Source organism: Populus trichocarpa, chromosome 17 (assembly GCF_000002775.5).
Source record: "Populus trichocarpa isolate Nisqually-1 chromosome 17, P.trichocarpa_v4.1, whole genome shotgun sequence".
In the NCBI taxonomy this organism is placed as follows: domain Eukaryota; kingdom Viridiplantae; phylum Streptophyta; class Magnoliopsida; order Malpighiales; family Salicaceae; genus Populus; species Populus trichocarpa.
In genome coordinates, this window is record NC_037301.2 from 5,464,248 (window position 1) to 5,483,705 (window position 19,458).

Here is a 19,458-nt window from a genome sequence, read left to right on the forward strand (position 1 = left end):
AGAGAGGCAATTAGCTGTGTTGAGAGAAAAAAAAGGAAAGAAAGGGAGAAAGGGAAAGAAAAGGGCTCTAGGTATTAATTTTGTATAAATTCACAGATATCATCTACGACTCGTGTGTCGTAGATGACAACTAAGAAATAAGAGTCGTGCGTGTAATATGTGACTTGCATGTTGTAGAAGGCAACTACGACTCGTGAAACTATGCAATATCCCCAATTATTTTCTCCATTGTGTTTATCAATTTTTTTTCTCTACGATAAAAACATAAAAAAAACTCACAGTCTAATCTAGGATTTAATAGAGTGAAGAAAGAAAGGATGTGATGATTTCAAATTCTTATTGACCTAAATGCCCCTACATAAAAAATTTAGTGCTTATCTGAAATGAAACTTTTTTCTATTTCTTTGGATTTTTAACCAACTTTACAGAAGGAAGACATTTGAAAATTAGGATCCAATAAAACTCTTGTGATTTCTCCACAGGAAAACCCACCTCAAATATATATATATATATATATATATATATATATATATATATATATATATATTCATTAATCTCCCATGCATGATTCAAATATAATATTGAAAAAAATCAAACTTTGGAATGCTTCTCAATTTGCCTTTTATTGGGTCATCTCATATGCATGATTCAAATTACAAAGTTTGGTTGGCTTGCCTGGTTTACTTGGTGTTTTTGTTGTTCATTTTTTAATTGATATTTGTTTTTTAATTTCATCTTTTTATATTGGATTTATTTGGAATTGGACTTCAACTTTTTTTTTTCTTTCTATTGGATGACCTCGATCTCATGACTTGGCTTGTATATTTGACATGGTTGCTCAGGTTGGCTCAAGTAATTTGTTTTCTCTTTTTTTATATATATAAGTTTTGTTCTTCCATATTTTTTGTATAAGTTTTGCTGTAATTTGACAACTATGATTGTTAATGGCACTCACAATAAGATGACAATGATGCCCTATTAAAATAAAAGCTAAAATAGATCAACCTTTGATTGTGCATCAAGACATATTTACTGTGGATTGAAATAGTGAAATGATCATTTTTCATTCTCAAACAAAATCATTTAACTAGCTTTTAAGGGGGAAAAATATCTTTTCCATAAAATCTATTTGCCATTATCATATTGATCGGAGATAAATCACTCCTTTAACAATTTAAATGCACAGTAAAATGACTTAAATAACTTTAAAAACAAAAAAAAAATTAAAATTATGGTCTAGGGTTATTCAGTCTTTTAACAATCTGAATGCATAGTTAAATCACTTGACCTTTAAAAGTAAAAAAAAAAATCCAAGGGTTTTTTTGTACTTTCATCAAGTTGTTTTTTTTATAGTTATAACCAATTTGAATGGGGGGCAATTCAGGTTTTTTTAAAAAAATTAATTTTTTCATTTAGGTTGTGAGTTAGTCGAGTTATCTTGAGTTGACTCAAGTTTTTTTTTTGAATTGTTTCTTGTTTTTTTTTTTTTTCAGTTTTTCCTTTCATCATTTAGTTTACTTGAGAGTTAACCTCAATTTTTTTATTCAATTTCTTCTATGTAGGGTTATCTTAGTCTCATGATCAGGCTATGAATTTAACATGTTGACTTTAGTCATGTTTTTTTTTTCTTTTTTTAAAATAATTTTTCATTTCATGCTTTAAATTTTGCTTTGTTGTAATTGAGTTTTATATTTCTTTCATTTTTCTTTATATGAAGTTGTCATGTTCTTATTTAATTTTTACATTGTTATCAAATAGAATGGTGTTTTTTTAGAATATTTAGATGGTATATTTTCGTAATATTAACAAGTGTTCATTGTTTCCGATTAGTCATTGACATATTTTTTGTTGTTTTTTTTTCTATTGTTGTTGGTTGTTTTTAATAATATTATTAAATTAACCAAGATTGTTGAACACATTCGAATTAGTAACCCCGATCTTATATTTTTCTAACTTAAAAATACTATCATCACATGAGCATCCTTTTTTTACATAAAAAAAAAAAAAATTTAACTTGGCTCGCGGCATAGCACAAATTACTTATTTAATTCTATCTAAATTGTTAACATCATGGTGGGATTTGAACCCTTGATCTTAAAAAATATAACATTAAGCACAATAAACCCATGAACTAAATCACAAATTATTTGTTAAACTTAATGCTTTATTTATTTATTTAATCTAATATTATGAGATATTAATTTGTTCAACTTAATGCTTCAATTTTTTTTTACTAAATCTATTTTTCCTATTAGGATAGACAAATAAAGTATTTCTACATTTTTACTATAAAAAATCTATATTGTTTTTTAATATAAGTATAATCATAAAATCAATACTTGAGATAATTTTTTTAATTATTATTTAAAATGCACTTGTTTAGGGTATAATATCTTTTGTTACGAATTTCATTTTAAATATAGAAGATATACTTCATTCTTTAAAAAAAAAATCTACATTTCATCGAAAATAAACCGGGATATTTGTTACAAAATGCATCATAGGTATTGAATTAAATAAGCAAATGAAAAACTAAGATTAACAAATGCCATGTGGTGTTTTATGCTATTGTATTTAAAAGTTAAGAATATATTCGAGTTTTACAATCGATATAATAAAATATTATATTATTTACAAAAGAGTAATTTTTACATTTAAAATATAGGGATAGAGCTATTGGCATCTTACAACCTAAGAATTATGTCATTAGAGTCTCATAATTGACATGAAATATCCAATTATCATTGAGGAAGTAATAGTGATATTTTAGATGGAGGGAATGTCATTAGCAATTCTAATGTGCTATTTTATTATCTTACAACTTGGTGGTTGTGTCATTAGCAATTCTAGTGTGCTAATAGTAGGCACCCTGAGTTGTAAAGCGTGTTGGGTATTTTTGCTTGGGCCTTTTAGGCTTTTACATGTCGCAGTCTAATATCAACTCAAGATAGTTAGAGTTTACTGGGAAATAATGTGGCCTATTGAGACATTTTGGTCCCATTATGTTTGCCACCAATCCTTTGCAAAACATTTTCGTTTTTTCATCTCCTTGGAATGGTCAAATTGTACAACTTTGAATATGTGTGCTCAAAAAAACTTGTGATGGTGACGAGTTTGAATTCCCTCTCCCGTAAAAACTGTCCTTTTAGCCTTTTTTTCTCGTTGAAAATGGTAAAGCAATAACTAGAAATAAGTGCAGCCATTGGAAAGAAAATAACTTCAAACTCCTTGAAAAAAAAAGTATTTTTTTTTAATATAATTAACTTTTCAAATGATATTTTTTTCCATTGAACTAGATAAATAATCACATAAAAATCTAAAATAAAAAAATATGTGTTAAGAGAACATAAATATGTATCTAAAATGAATCACATGAGGAAAGATAAAACGGTATATAATGAGTTAAAATAACATGAGTATTGGTTGGAACAAATTGAATATTCAAGAATCCGAAAGGATATAAACATGTTTGTAGAGCAAAACGTGTTATAAATTAAATATAATGAGAATTAAAACAATGGTGTGAACCAGAGATGGTTGGGAGATATATCTACAATCGTATAAGTTAAGTTTATTTAAAAAAGTGAATCGAAGTATGAGTCAAACGTGTTGTTAACAAGAGTTGTTTATGATGTGACTGTGATTGTTAAATGAATACCATGATGATATAAAAAGTTCACTAATAATAGATGGAAATATATTAAATTTGAATCTAGCATAGATTGATGTATCTATAAAAAAAAAATTAGTGAAATTGGTTCTACTTGTATAAATTATAATTGTTAGTAACCCTGATGACACAAATATTCATTGTGAGTTTTATGATTTTATATTTTTTATAGGTATTAATTTTAGGATATCATAACTTCTCATGAAGCATTATCGAGTTACTTAATTTTTTTATATTGAATAGGTTCTAGTATTGTCTGGCGAATGTTAGTAAATAAATTTGATGTAAATAAATTAGAAAGTAATGTACTCATATAAACCTAAGACTTTAATTGTTGGCATGATAAAGTATCCTCTTTCAAAGGCTCTCTTTGTTAAGGGAGGCTCTATTACTAAACCATCTTGTTTCATCGAAGTGTCAAAGGCTACTGTTTGGAAACATGTAATGAACATTGAGTTCAATGCCTTAATCTCTAATGCTACGTGGAATTTTGTACCACATTGTCATAATCTAATTTTTAACCCTTTTATTTTAATTATTATTATTATTTTATTTACTGAAAAGGATAAAAAAAATGATGATGAAAAAATAATATTGATGAAACACAAGTAAAATGAAATAAATGAAGAATGAATTAAAATTTGGGTTAAGGGCAACATGATTGGAAGTTTTGGGGTTTAATTAAATTTTGGAATTAATCTAATTAATCCAATCAAGGGTTTAATGGGAGAATTGATAAGTTTTGAGACTTAATTAAACTTGAAATTAATTTAATTAATCCAATCAAGGTTTTAATTGGAGAATTGATAAGTTTTGAGACTTAATTATGCTTGGAATTAATTTAATTAATCCAATCAAGGGTTTAGTTGGAGAATTGACAAGTTTTAGACTGAATTGAGCTTAAAATTAATTTATTCAGGGACTTAATTGAAAAACTATCAAGGTATAGGGCTGATTCTGGTCAAATTTGCAAGACATTAAAACCCAAGGACCAATGTGTAAATGGCGCTGAGATGCAGGGGTTTAATTACAATTTACCCAAGGACTGGACTGCAAAAATTCAAAATGTCAAGGATCAAAACGCAAATGGCCATTAAACATCAAAACGGCGCCGTGTGTGGATGCGCTGTTCATCTTCTTCAACGGACGCCCACCGCCACCATTACACCTGCAATCAATGGTTGGAAGAAACGGATTGTTCTCTGGCTATAAAAGCCAGAGAACGAAAGGTCACAGGGGGGCTAAAAGAAAAAAAGAAAGAGCAGACTTTCGTTCCCCTGGTTTCTTCTCAAAGAAACAGAGGAGACGAACGAACAGAGGGAGCAACACTAAAAAAACCAAGGGAACGGGCAGATACAAAAAAAAACTGGGGGAAAGGAACCGAGGAGAAACCAAAAAAAAAACAGTGAAGAATAACGCAAGCAGAACCCAGAGGAAAAACCCAGAAAAAGGGGGCATAACCGAAAAGCCACTGGTGATCACAGAACCGGGGGAGAGGAGAAAATAAACAGACTTTCGTTCCTCTGTTTCTTCTCAAGGAAACAGAGGAGGTTAAAGAAAAAACAAAGCAACGAAGGAGGAGAAAAGGGCAGAACCGAGGGGACTGAAAAGTGAAAAGGAATCACAGAACCAAGGAGAAAAAACTAAAAAAAAACTGGGAAAACAGGGAGGTGGAGGGACCGAGAACAGGAGGAACTGGAGCAAAATCCAGAGAAAAAAACCCAGAAAACAGGGGAAGGCAGAGCACGAACTGAAACAGAAGAAAAACACAAGGGACAATAAGAAAAAAAAAGACACACAGACAACGAGCAGGAGGACAAACAGAGACATCACAGAAAGGAGATTGAAGAGAAAACGGAAGAGAACGAACGAAACGGAGGTGGAGGGGAAGCCACCACACCTTCATATATCATCGTCTTCGTCTGTCTCTCAGCAAACACATAGAAACAGAAAACCAGAGGGAGCACAGGAGATCGATCAAATACCAGAAGCACGGAACCCACCGTTCGCAGAATCAAAAGAACAAAGAAGAAGAAGGGGCAGAGGAGAGGAGGCAAGGTCGACCAGCCAGAGCTTCGCCATCGTCTCCATCGCCTCCAGCAGATCAGGTAAGAGTTTCTTCTTCTCGCATTATTTCGATTAAGTAGAATTTACACTGTGCAAGTGAATTTTAATTCACTTGCACAGTGTAGCAACACGCGTGCGTTAGCGCACGCGTGTTGATTAGCCCAGCCGGGCCACTAGCTTGGGCCAGTGGCCGGGCTGGGCCGGCTGGGTCTAGCCCAGCCCATGTGGGCTGAGCTGGGCCCAGCCCCAAAAAAATAAAAAAAATAAAAAAGTAGAAAAAAATAAAATAAAAATAATATAAATTTATCGGTTTATTCACTGACGCCAGAGTCAGGAATAAAAATACCGGTTTAAATTTATATTATTTTTATTCATTGTATTTTATGTTATTTAGCTAGAAAAATAAAAAAAATATGTGCATGCGTAACAATAAATTTATGTTATTTGTTTATTCACAAGCGTTAGAATTAAAATAAAAATATTGATCTAAATTTATTTTATAGCTACGTAATATTTACCAACGTCAGAGTTGGAAGTGTCCGTAGTTGAATATTCACTGGCGCCAAAGTCAGGAATATTATAAGCAAATTATCATAGCATAAACTAATAGATATTTAGCAATTTAAGACAAAACCAGCAATGCAGTCTGCCTCAGGCAGAACGTTTAAGGGGTAATAATATCTTCCCTTTTACATAACCAATCCCGAGCCATAGAATCTCTGATGACCAGTTAGGGTTCCTAGTGACCGTAATACTAGGTGGCGACTCCTTAGACAAGACTTTTTCCTCTAAAAGAACAAGATGCTAGATATCTGTTCTTTTTCCACAATTCAAGAAAATTTTAAGGCCGCCACGATGTCGGGTGCGACACATATCATAGCTCCTACAATCTTATTGGAAATAAATGGGTATACCAAATTAAATATTGTGCAATTGACATCATAGAAAGATATAAAGCCCGACTTGTTGCCTGAGCTATCACCAACAACAGAGTGTTGATTTTACAGATACATTCAGCCTTGTCATCAAGCAAAGTAAGATCAGACTTGTGCTCTCTCTTGCTATAACTAATTGGTGGCCTATATGATAGTTGGATATTTATAATGTCTTTCTTCATGACATTCTTAATGAAGAACTATATATGCACCAACCACAAGATTTTATTCATGCAGATTCTCCAAATCATGTGTGCTGCCTAAAAAAAGCTTATATGGTCTTCGTTAAGCTCCTAGAGTTTGTTTCTCTTGCCTTATTGAATCTTTATAATTTTATGGTTTTCAGGTTCCAAGATAGATACGTCTCTATATACTCTTTGTGATGATGACCAACATTTACTTGTCTTGATTTATGTTGATGACATTATTATTACTGGTTCAAATTATAGTGTTATTGCTTGACTTATTCATTAACTGTCACTTCATTTTCATGTCAAAGACTTGGGTCACTTATCATTTTTTCTTTGGGTGAAAACTATACAAGAAGACAAAGATCTTATTCTTAAATAGAGAAAGTACATTGATGTCCTTCCGTGTAAAGCCAAGCTGGATAAAGTTAAACCATGTGACACCTCTATGTTCACATCATGTAATCTTTCCAAATTTAAGGGATGTGTCTTTGAAGATCCTCAATTATATTGAAGCATTGTTGGTGCTCTCCACTATCTCGGGTTCACAAGGTCAAATATTGCTTGTAGTGTGCATCAAGTAAGTAAATATATGCACGGGCCTCGAGTTCCACGTTGGTATGCTATAAAAAGTACCTTAGATATCTTGAATATACAATTTTGTTTGGCCTACAACTTACAAGTCAATCTTATTATTCTCTTCATGGTTATAGTGATGTTGATTAGGCAGGGGATACTGATGATTGTTGTAGTGTTGGTTCTTATCGCGTATTTCATGGCAAAAACCTCATTTCGTAGAGCTACAAACAGTTGCTCGTAGTAGTACCAAGTTAGAGTACAAATTATTATCCAACACAGCAGTTGAAATTCAATAGCTTCAGTCCGCCATTTATTTTCCATTGCTTAAGGGCCTGTTTAAGATTGTGTTGGTATGCTATAAAAAGTACCTTAGATATCTTGAAGATACAATTTTGTTTGGCCTACAACTTACAAGTCAATCTTATTATTCTCTTCATGGTTATAGTGATGTTGATTAGGCAGGGGATACTGATGATTGTTGTAGTGTTGGTTCTTATCGCGTATTTCATGGCAAAAACCTCATTTCGTAGAGCTACAAACAGTTGCTCGTAGTAGTACCAAGTTAGAGTACAAATCATTATCCAACACAGCAGTTGAAATTCAATAGCTTCAGTCCGCCATTTATTTTCCATTGCCTAAGGGCCTGTTTAAGATTGTGTTGGTATGCTATAAAAAGTACCTTAGATATCTTGAAGATACAATTTTGTTTGGCTTACAACTTACAAGTCAATCTTATTATTCTCTTCATGGTTATAGTGATGTTGATTAGGCAGGGGATACTGATGATTGTTGTAGTGTTGGTTCTTATTGCGTATTTCATGGCAAAAACCTCATTTCATAAAGCTACAAACAGTTGCTCGTAGTAGTACCAAGTTAGAGTACAAATCATTATCCAACACAGCAGTTGAAATTCAATAGCTTCAGTCCGCCATTTATTTTCCATTGCCTACGGGTCTGTTTAAGATTGTGTTAGCGGTTTCGCTTAGAAAAGTATCAAAATGATATTTTTTTTTATTTTTAAAAAATTATTTTTGAGATCAGCACATCAAAACGATCTGAAAACATAAAAAAAAATTTAGTAAATTTGTTTTTTGAAATTTGAGGAAACGCGGTTTCAACCGTGTTCCCAAACAGAGTCTAAGTGTCCATCTCTTTGGTGTGACAATTTTGGAGCAACCTACTTGTCTTCCAATCTTGTTTTCCATATATGAACAAAACATATTGAAATTGATTTTCACTATGTTCAAGATCGAGTTCTCAAAAAAAAAAAAAAAAAACTTACAGTATCTTTCTTGTCTACATGAGATCAATTGGCAGATTTTCTTACAAAACGACTGGCTGCTGCTCGTTTTCATTTGTTATGAAGCAGCCTTCATGTGCAGGAGATACCCTTGGTTGAGGGGGCATATTGAAGGATTTGAACCTCCCAAAAATAATATAGCAGATAATGACAAAGTTGATGTTGTAGATAATACCGAGCCAAGTCAACAGAAATCAGCATCTCAATTCTCTACTGATAATGCTACAGATATGGAGACCAAGAATCAAGTTGTTAACTATATATCAAGCAACAGAAAAGAAGCAACGTTACCTGGAGGAACTCTGAAAATTTGTAGTTTTTCTAATCTCACCAAACATGTGTCTTATGCTATATGAACTGCATGATATATAAGTTTAATTCTTACATGTCAAAGGTCAATAAAAAAGGAACACGATTTTCATTCTGTCAAATGTTTGCTTCTACACTTCTAAACAAATCTTACAGGCGGCCAGTGAACTTTTTTTGAAATTTGAACATAAAAATCCTGGTCTTGCTAGATGATAGGATTTGTTTTTTCCTAGTGATATGAGGTGGGTGGAAGAATTAAAAAAATTGACCATTTCAACTCTCTTGTTGTCGATCTGAAGTTCCCAAAGGGTTTTTTCAAATAAATGACCAGTGCTTATGTTTTTGCTGTAACTAAGCACATAGTGAATGATTAATTTGGTGAAAGACAAGAACATGATGCCTAATATCATAGTCTTGCACATGTCACGCTGGGTTATTGCGAACACATAATCATCATCTCTTGCAATCACATAACTAATCGCAATAATTTATTAACTTCGTCGGCAAAGTTGTATGATTTTATGGCTACAAGTTGAGTTACTACTTAGGAATATGCCTAATGACTTGGCAATCTAAACCCAATAAATTAATGAATCTCTGAAATTGTCAAAGCCGAGACTAAGTAGTATTATATTCAAGGCATCTGCTCGTTGGTCTAGAGTTGTAGGATTTTGAAGAGTTCCAAATGCTATTTATATAACATTCATTTAACCTTGCATATATCGTAGCAGATTAAGCATGGTCGTTTCTTAATTATACGTGTGAACGGGGGATTTGTTATTGTGTCATTTTCACGTGCAGGGAAGGTATATTTAGGACTAGTCTTATCTAGAAACTAGTAGCAGCCATACCCATTCAACGAACTGAAAAGGAATATATGGCGTTGGAGCTTGACTTGCAGGGTTAAAACAAAGAATTAATCAGATGGCTACCTGTGTATATAGCCCAACAGAGCTAGCTTGAAAGTGGACAGTTGTGCATAACTTTCATGATATATCATGTTGTTTGTTTCAAAGCTTATGTGTTTTTTTAGCAGGACATCTACCAATCTATAATAAGAGAAGAGCAAGTCCTTCTGGGCATTTGAGAATTAACAAGGATATAACATAATGACCCACCACAAGTTGAATTTGAGAAAATGAAGTTGACGTGGCTATATCTTATTGGGTAGGTGGACCTAGAAGAAAAGGACTTTTACCCAATAACAAGACAGATTACGACTACAGGATGGCTAGAATAGGATTTGGACCCTTATATATGCATACATCATGTGGACTTGGTTCACAAAGCAACTTGTCTATACCATTGTTAGAGGGTGGAAGCTAGCATTCTCATTTTCTTTTCCTCTCTGGTTCGCCTATATATATATAAATATATCTCGATTTTGGAGTGTTCACGAGAAAGAGGTGATAGTGTGGGCTTGTGGAGGAAATGGAGAGAGGTTATATGCTTCTGCTGGTGGTTTTGATCATTGCCATAGGAAGGGGAGAGGGACAACTAGTGGAAAACTTCTACAGCTCTAGCTGTCCTAACGTGGAAGGTATAGTGAGGCAGGCTGTTTCCACAAAGTTCAGGCAGACATTCACTACAATCCCAGCAACTCTTCGTCTGTTTTTTCATGACTGCTTTGTGACGGTACTATATTGATCGTTCTTTTTGTTACTACATATGCACTTATCAATTATTCATTCTTCACATCCATGAATGCCAGCTACTGATCATAGTGCCTTTTAACTGCATGCCCAAGTCCCATAAATGATCATCATGGAGCGTAGTTCAACAAGCAATACATAATATACTGGATGTTAAGAGGGAAAGTAGTCTTCTTTGATTGGACAAGGAGACTTTTGTTCCTAGTTTTGGTTGTGTTTTTATTTCTTATCTTTTCTTCCCTGGATATATGAACATGCTTTTGGTTTCTGGGCTGTTGGGTTATGTATGGGAAATTATTGGTCACGATTGGAGGTTAGTATCTGATACAGCCATTGAATAAAAAACTAATAGAAACAAATACAAGTTATATTGCATAGGCACGTAGTATTTTTCAACAACTGCATTGATTTGGAACCAACAATCGTAGCAGATCAAGACCCGCTTGAAAGTGTAGTAAATATTGCATCGCTTGTGACCGCCAAACACACCCTAAGGGTGCCGGTCAAACATGTATTTATTATTGACTCTTGTTAATCTCATTGATGGAATTGAAGCATTTTTGTCGACGGTCACCATGACATCATGTGTGGAAAGTCTATTGTACCCTCAGGCATCATTTCATGGTAAACTGTTGAATAGTTTGTCCCAAAACTGCGATCACTTCTATATTTGTCTTGTTTTTGCTCTTTACAGGAGGCCTAATGGTAATTAATAATCAGGAAAATTCAACTGGATTGTCGCATGTTGCAACATTTCTCTCAATTCCTCAAACAAATTAAAGCAAGTATAGGTGTCACATAGTATTCACGCATGGCCAAACAGACACCAAGCTATACTAAATTCAAGGTATCAAACTAGGAATATTAGTGGTTGAACAGAGGCAATACCTCCTCTGTTTTGGTCCCTGAATTACAATCTGCACATTCTTTCACAATCCCAGTATGAAAATAACTTAAAACCACTTTAAATGATTAGGGGACATTTTGAATTGATTTTGAGCGATATACTGCTTGACTTTTATGCTCATAAAGCGTGTACTTCCTATTTGAAATCATAGGGTTGTGATGCTTCCACCATGGTTTCTTCACCAAATGGAGACGCAGAGAAGGACGCTCCAGACAATCTTTCTCTAGCAGGAGATGGATTCGATACCGTAGTGAAGGCAAAACAAGCAGTGGAAGCAGCTTGCCCCAAAGTAGTCTCCTGTGCAGACATTTTAGCATTAGCTGCTAGGGATGTTGTTGTCCTGGTAAGAAATTCACAAGCCAGCACAAGTTCTTAATTATAGTATTTCTATTTCGAAGGAGAAACTAACTTAATCTCTGGGTTTGATATGATCAAAACTCAGGCTGGAGGTCCTTCATTCAACGTAGAATTAGGACGTCGTGATGGCATGGTTTCTCAAGCATCACTTGTGAAAGGAAATTTACCAGATCCCGACTTCACTCTTTCTCAACTTAACGCTATGTTTGCTAAAAACAACCTTAACCAGATTGATATGATTGCACTATCAGGAGCCCACACACTAGGCTTCTCCCACTGCAACCGCTTTGCGAAGAGACTCTACTCTTTTTCCTCGTCCTCTCCCGTTGACCCTTCTCTAGACGCAGAGTATGCCCAGCAGTTGATGAATGCCTGTCCTAGAAATGTAGACCCCAGCATAGCCATTGACATGGACCCTGTAACCTCACGAACCTTTGACAATGTGTATTTCCAAAATCTGGTTTCTGGTAAAGGATTGTTCACTTCAGATGAAGTGCTGTTTAGCGATCCAGCTTCTCAGCCAACTGTCAATGATTTTGCTAAGAACTCGGGCGATTTTAATGGAGCTTTTGCGACTGCTATGAGAAAGCTTGGAAGGGTTGGAGTTAAGACAGGTAGCCAAGGAACGATCAGGACAGACTGTACAGTCATTAATTCTTGAAAATTCAATCTATTGTTGTTCTAGGTTGCTAATTACTTGTTTCGAAGTTTCTTTTAATAATGCATTGAATCACTGTGTTGAACATCAAAGTTTTGAAGTAATAATAAGTGTATTTTTATTATTATTATTATTAATTAAGTTGATTCCAATTTAGATTATCACCAGATAGATGGCCGTAGCAAAATTTCTTCCAACATTACAAAATAAAATAAAATTGAGTCATGTTTTAAAAAAAACAAGAAAAATTCAAAAATCAAGTCATTGACTCAACCTGGTTTAATAAATACAATTAATTTAATAATATAATTAAAAAAAGATAACGATAATAAATAAATCAAATATAAAACATGTATATAATGATCAACTTAAAAAATAAACGCTTGTCAATATCACAAAAGATATCCTTTTAATATTTGATAACGATACAAAAATTAAATGAGAATGTGATAACTCATGGAAAGTGTCGCAGCCGACATCGCGGCGGCCCTCAAATAATTCTCTTGAATTATGGAAAAAGAACAGATTTCTGGCATCTGGTTCTTTTAGGAGAAAATATCTTGCCTAAGGAGTCGCCACCTAGTATTATGGTCACTAGGAACCCTAACTGGTCAACAGAGATTCTATGGTACGGGACTGGTTACGTAAAAGGGAAGATAATATCACCCCTTAAACGTTCTGCCTGAGGCAGACTGCATTGCTGATTTTGTCTTAAATTGCTAAATTTTTTATTGGTTTACGTTCTGATGATTTATTCACAATATTCCTGACTCTAGCGTCAGTGAATATTCAACTACGGATAATTCCAACTCTGGCGTTGGTAATTATTACGTAGCTATAAAATAAATTTAGATTAATATTTTTTTATTCCTGACTCTAACGCTAGTGAATAAACAAATAAACTAAATTCATTTTATTACGCATTCACATATTTTTCTATTTCTTATGTAGTTAAATAAAAAACAAATAAATAAAAAAAACAATTAAATCAGTGTTTTTATTCCTGACTCTAGCGTCAGTGAATAAACCAATAAAATAAAATTTTATTTTTTATACATGCACATATATTTTTTATTTTTCTTGCTAAATAAAATAAAATATAACGAATAAAAATAATATAAATTTAATCCAGTATTTTATTCCCGACTCTGGCGTTGGTGAATAAATCAGTAAATTTATATTATTTTTATTCATGCATACACATATTTTTCTATTTTTTATTTTTTATTTTTTCTATTTTTTTATGTTTTTGGGGCTGGGTCCAGCTCAGCCCACATGGGCTGGGCCAGACCCAGCCAGCCCAGCCCGGTCACTGGCCCAAGCCAGTGACCCGGCTGGGCCACACTAGGCACGCGTGATCTAAATCACGCTTGCATGGCCCTGTTATTGAATTAAACACGGACGGCGAAAATGAAATAAGGCAAAGCGGGGGAAACAGAGCAGGAGACTTACCCGGTTCGTTTGCAGGGAATTTGCGCGTGATTGCTGAGGACGACGCTTCTGCCTTCGAATTTCTTCTTACTCCTTCTGCTTTTCACGTTGTATTCCTTTCCTGCGTCTCTGTTTTGGTTTATTTTTCTTCGTTTCTTTTGCTCTGTTTTCAGAACGAACCTATGCTCTCTCTCGGTCAGTTTCGTTTTTTGTTGTTTTAGACCGGTATTGGTGAGGGAAAGGCTCACTTCTGGTCTGAGGTTTAACCAAAAAACTTAGGAATCCCTCTGGTTTATTTGTGTCTGTCATGTTTCGGGTTTGTTTCCTCTCTCTCTCTAACTCACTCTCTAACCAACCCTGCTCTTGGTGCTGCTCGGTTTATATAGGGATCGACGGGTGGTAACGGGCGGTAGGCTGAGGGTCAACTACCATTAAGGCGCCCATAACTGAAGCCAACGGACGATGATTACTGCTGCAACATTCGGCCTCCTTTACTGTAGAAAACGGTCACTGGTTTAAAGGAGAAGAAGATGAACAGTGTCTTCAAAACGACGTCGTTCAGCCATTTTACGTTTTGATCCATACGGTTTTGAACGTCTTGTAATTAAGCCCCTGGTTTGAACTGTAATTGGCCCCTTGCATTTGCGCGCCTTTTTCAATATAGTCCTTGGATTTTAATTTCGCAATTTGGACCCCGAACGTTAATATTTCTTCAATTAAGTCCCTGATTTCATTAATTTAATTAAATCCAAAGTTCAATTAAGTCTAAAACTTATCAATTCTCCAATTAAGCCCCTGATTGGATTAATTAAATTATTTCCAAGCTTAATTAAGTCTCAAAACTTATCAATTCTCCAATTAAACTCTTAATTGGATTAATCAAATTAATTCCAAGCTCAATTAAGTCTCAAAACTTATCAATTCTCCAAATAAATCCTTGATTGGATTAATTAGATTAATTCCAAAGTTTAATTAAACCCCAAAACTTCCAATCATGTTGCCTTTAACCCAAATTTTAACTCATTCTTTATTTATTTCATTTTACTTGTTTTTCATTATTTTTTTATTTTCATCATCATTTTTATATCCTTTTCAGTAAATAAAATAATAATAATTAAAATAAAAGGGTCAAAAATTGGGTTATGACAGTTGCCCCCTCTTTATAATATTTCCTATACAAAGATATTGAAAAATTTCATTTTCTTTTAGCTTTGTGTAGTAAATTTATAAAGAAAAGTAGATACGGAAAGAACCTTTGCTTTTTTCCTAGTCTTGAAAACTTTGAAAACAATAGATTGACACACGACCTTTACAGAGAGATGTAGAAATCAAGAAACAAGTCATTTGGAAGAAGACCTATTTTTTTTGTTTTTTGTTTGTTGTTTTTTTTATTTTATTTTGTTTTTTTGTTTTTTGTTTTTTTTAATGGATCAAATTGTTTTGGGCAACCTGCCCGATGATAAAAAAAAATACGAAGAATTTCGCGAGTGGTCTAATTGTTCCAGGCGACCTGCCTGTTGAAGAATAAAATGCGAAAAGGGTTTCGCGAGTGGTCTAATTGTTCCAGGCGACCTGCCCGATGAAGAATAAAATGCGAAAAGGGTTTCGCGAGTGGTCTAATTGTTCCAGGCGACCTACCCGATGAGAAGAATAAAACACGAAAAGGGTTTCACGAGTGGTCTAATTGTTCCAGGCGACCTGCCCGATAGGAAGAATAAAACACGAAAAGGGTTTCGCGAGTGGTCTAATTGTTCCAGGCGACCTACCTGATGAAGAATAAAACGCAAAAAGGTTTTCGCGAGTGGTGTAATTGTTCTAGGCGACCTGCCCGATGAGAAGAATAAAACGCGAAAAGGGTTTCGCGAGTGGTCTAATTGTTCCAGGCGACCCGCCCGATGAAGAATAAAACGCGAAAAGGGTTTCGCGAGTGGTCTAATTGTTCCAGGCGACCTGCCCGATAGGAAGAATAAAACGTGAAAAGGGTTTCGCGAGTGGTCTAATTGTTCCAGGCGACCTGCCCGATGAGAAGAATAAAACGCGAAAAGGTTTTCACGAGTGGTCTAATTGTTCCAGGCGACCTGCCCGATAGGAAGAATAAAACACGAAAAGGGTTTCGCGAGTGGTCTAATTGTTCCAGGCGACCTACCCGATGAAGAATAAAACGCGAAAAGGTTTTCGCGAGTGGTGTAATTGTTCCAGGCGACCTGCCCGATGAGAAGAATAAAACGCGAAAAGGGTTTCGCGAGTGGTCTAATTGTTCCAGGCGACCCGCCCGATGAAGAATAAAACGCGAAAAGGGTTTCGCGAGTGGTCTAATTGTTCCAGGCGACCTGCCTGATAGGAAGAATAAAACGCGAAAAGGGTTTCGCGAGTGGTCTAATTGTTCCAGGCGACCTGCCCGATGAAGAATAAAACGCGAAAAGGGTTTCGCGAGTGGTCTAATTGTTCCAGGCGACCTGCCCGATAGGAAGAATAAAACGCGAAAAGGGTTTCGGGAGTGGTCTAATTGTTCCAGGCGACCTGCCTGATGAAGAATAAGACAAAGATTTTTTTTTTGACAAATACAAAGAAACGGGTCTCATTGTAATGGGTGACCTACCCAAGTAAAAAAGAAATGGTCTCATTGTGATGGGTGACCTACCCAAGTAAAAAGAGAAAGGAAAATGAGGGCTCGAAGGTGCGCTCGAAAGGAAGCGAGGGCTCACAGGCGTGCTTGAGAAAATGTGAGGGCTCATAGGTGCGCTCGAAGGGAAACGAGGGCTCAAAGGCGCGCTCGACAGGAAGTGAGGGCTCAAAAGCGCGTTCGAAAGAGGTGAGGGCCCGAAGGCGCACTTAAAAGAGAGGTAGGGTTAGGAAACGCACTACCTTGGATGGTCAAGGGCTCAAAGGCGCACTTTAAAGGAGATGAGGGCTCGAAGGCGCCCTAAAAATGATGATCGAAGGCTCGAAGGCGCAATCAAAGAAAGTGGAAAAACACAGACATTTTCCAGTTGGCCTAATTCTCATGGGCGGCCTGCCCAGGTTGAAAAATTCTCAAAAATGAAAAATTTTCAAAAGCAATTTCAATCTTTGGCCATTTCAAGTTGGCCTTCCACTTGATGGATTCCGCTAGAATTTTCTCTTATGAAATTTGCAAAACTCATTGTCCAATATCTCAAAGTTTAGATGATATGCATGCATCTTTACCTGATTTGAAATATAGGCCCCATTTCTTCTTAGTCTTCTTGTTGCTTGACTGATAAGGACTTGCTATCTCTGATTTGAGTCATCTTTGTCGTTTGACTTCTAGCCCACTCGAGTTGGCCCATGTAAGTCTATTTCCAGATTTGTTTGCACAACTCAACCTTTGTGGTGTCCATCGTGACCTACTTGCTCGCTAAAGATTTTCTGACTCGTCAAATAATTTGAGAGGACCACTCATTACTCCTCGTTTCACTGCTAGAAACATTCGATGTCACTTGCTGAAAGGATCAAACTGTCTTTTGTAAACCAAAATGCCCCCTTGTCTGGTTGAAGGAAATTACCATCTCTTTTTCTAGAATTTTTTTCTTCTAAACACAATGTTGCCCCCTTGCATTGGTCATGACCCCTAAGTGTGCTCTGTCAGCTACTTAGACAAATAATGCTTTTAAGAAGTCATTCTCTCATTTCTCTCCTTTTCAATTTGGTGAAGGAGTATGGGTCTAGAATGAATCTTGATATCTTGATCTTGCATTTTTGAAAACAAAAATTATTTTGATGTGAGTCTAAAACAATTTACTTTTGAAATCTTGCAACTCCTTGGTTATTTTCTTTCTTGGAAAAGAGATTATTTCCTCTTGTGTTTGGCAATGAGGTCTTCGGTGAAAATACGTCATGAGATGACCTTTTGTTTTTATAGGTTTTCAAAGTGGAGGGCTCGAGAAAAAGCTCGAGGTTTTGTATGAGAAAAACTTGTCTCTTTTTGAACATTCATTTTTATCAGCATGAATAATAATGAGTAGTTTATTCTTGATGTCAGGAATCTTATGAAAAAGTATTCTTTGCATTTTGAGAGCATTGCTTATTGTTCTAGGTTGCTTGCTTGCTTGATTAGAAAGGACTTTTACAGGCACGTAACGTAGGCTGTGGTTTTTTTGGCTATGAAAGAAAAGGATTCATAAGGCTCAAAGAGTGTTTCAGGGTTTCAAAGACTGAGGATCACTATCAACAATTTGACTCTTAACGTTATTTATATTTTCTTTTTGTCGCTCTTCTTTGATTCGCTGCTTCTTTTTTTTTTTATTGCTTTGCTAGGGCATACTCACTTTATCTTGGATGTCACTTTTTCTAGTGATTTGGGCATGCCCCCTAGCATTTGAGTTTCTTGAGCTTTTATGCCTTTTTGGCTTTCTCACGGCATTTTCTCTTTTCTTATTGAAAATTTCTCTTGCCCCCCAGTGTGGGGTGTGATCCTAGTCGGGATTTGTTTTCATGAAAGAAAAATTATTCAGGCTCAAAAATGGATCGTTAGGGATGTACTTATTTCAGAAAGTGAAAGGGATAACAAAGATGGCCTTTCCTCATTTCAAGCACAAACAGCTATGATCAATAAACTTTGACCTCATCCAGTGTGATGGTTTGGTCTTTGCAAAGATGCATTTCATGGGTCAGGAGCAACGAGTTCACTACATACCATTATTCATACATTTAAAAACACATGGTTCAAGAGTCATGGGGTAAGGGTGTTTATTCATCATTTTTTTATAATTTAATCACCTCAATGATGGAGTTGCTTGATTCACTTGTCATTCTACAAGTAGAATGTTAAAAATATGGTTTTTGAATAAACATAAAATTATTTTCGGAATCAAAATGCAAGATCAATTTTTTTCAAAACTCCAATAGGGAAACTGATTTTGGTAAAAGAGATGAATTGCGTCTATGAGATCATGCGAGGTTGTAAGGGTATTTGTGAGTTCTTATAAAAAAACTCTCTTATTTAGATGAATAATGCTTGGTCGTGAACACGATTGAATGACAAACTCATTATTTCATTGAAGCTTAGGAAAATAAGTTCAACAACAAAGATCTTATACCAACATGAATACTGGCATGATAACATATAAAGGGGCTAAACATTTAGTGATCATTGATTGGAATTTTTGGAATCTTTCAATCACTCATTCTTCTTGACAAGGGTGTCTTTTCAGCAGTTAGTTGAAGCAATATGCAGACCATTCTTGGCCTAATATCACCGTAGCTTTTTCTTCAAGATAATTGATTTCTAGGAGTCGGTATGAAGAAATCAGCTATAGGAACGATAAGTGCCTTGACAACCACCTTCAGTGTCCTTTCCTTTTTCAGTGAAACCGTTCTTTTCAGTTGGATCAACAATTTTACCTAACCCAATGGCTTGTTCAATCCTCTCAGCTATAACAACTAAG

General features: G+C 35.1%; 1 protein-coding gene across 1 annotated transcript; it reads left to right on the top strand.

The window, feature by feature from the left end:
• The first annotated feature begins 10,313 nt into the window (after positions 1-10,313).
• Positions 10,314-12,759, top strand: LOC18107209 (peroxidase 55). The gene is made up of 3 exons (XM_006373143.3): positions 10,314-10,683; positions 11,759-11,950; positions 12,050-12,759. Exons 1-3 carry the CDS (start codon positions 10,480-10,482, stop codon positions 12,623-12,625), a joined length of 972 nt encoding a protein of 323 aa, XP_006373205.1. The 5' UTR covers positions 10,314-10,479; the 3' UTR covers positions 12,626-12,759.
• The last annotated feature ends 6,699 nt before the right edge of the window (positions 12,760-19,458 follow it).

Excerpts from the sequence above, each read along its gene's own strand:
- LOC18107209 (XM_006373143.3), top strand. The coding sequence starts at position 10,480 with ATGGAGAGAGGTTATATGCTTCTGCTGGTGGTTTTGATCATTGCCATA. Across the intron at positions 10,684-11,758 it reads TTCATGACTGCTTTGTGACG|GGTTGTGATGCTTCCACCAT; the intron begins GTACTATATTGA and ends TTGAAATCATAG. Across the intron at positions 11,951-12,049 it reads CTAGGGATGTTGTTGTCCTG|GCTGGAGGTCCTTCATTCAA; the intron begins GTAAGAAATTCA and ends ATCAAAACTCAG.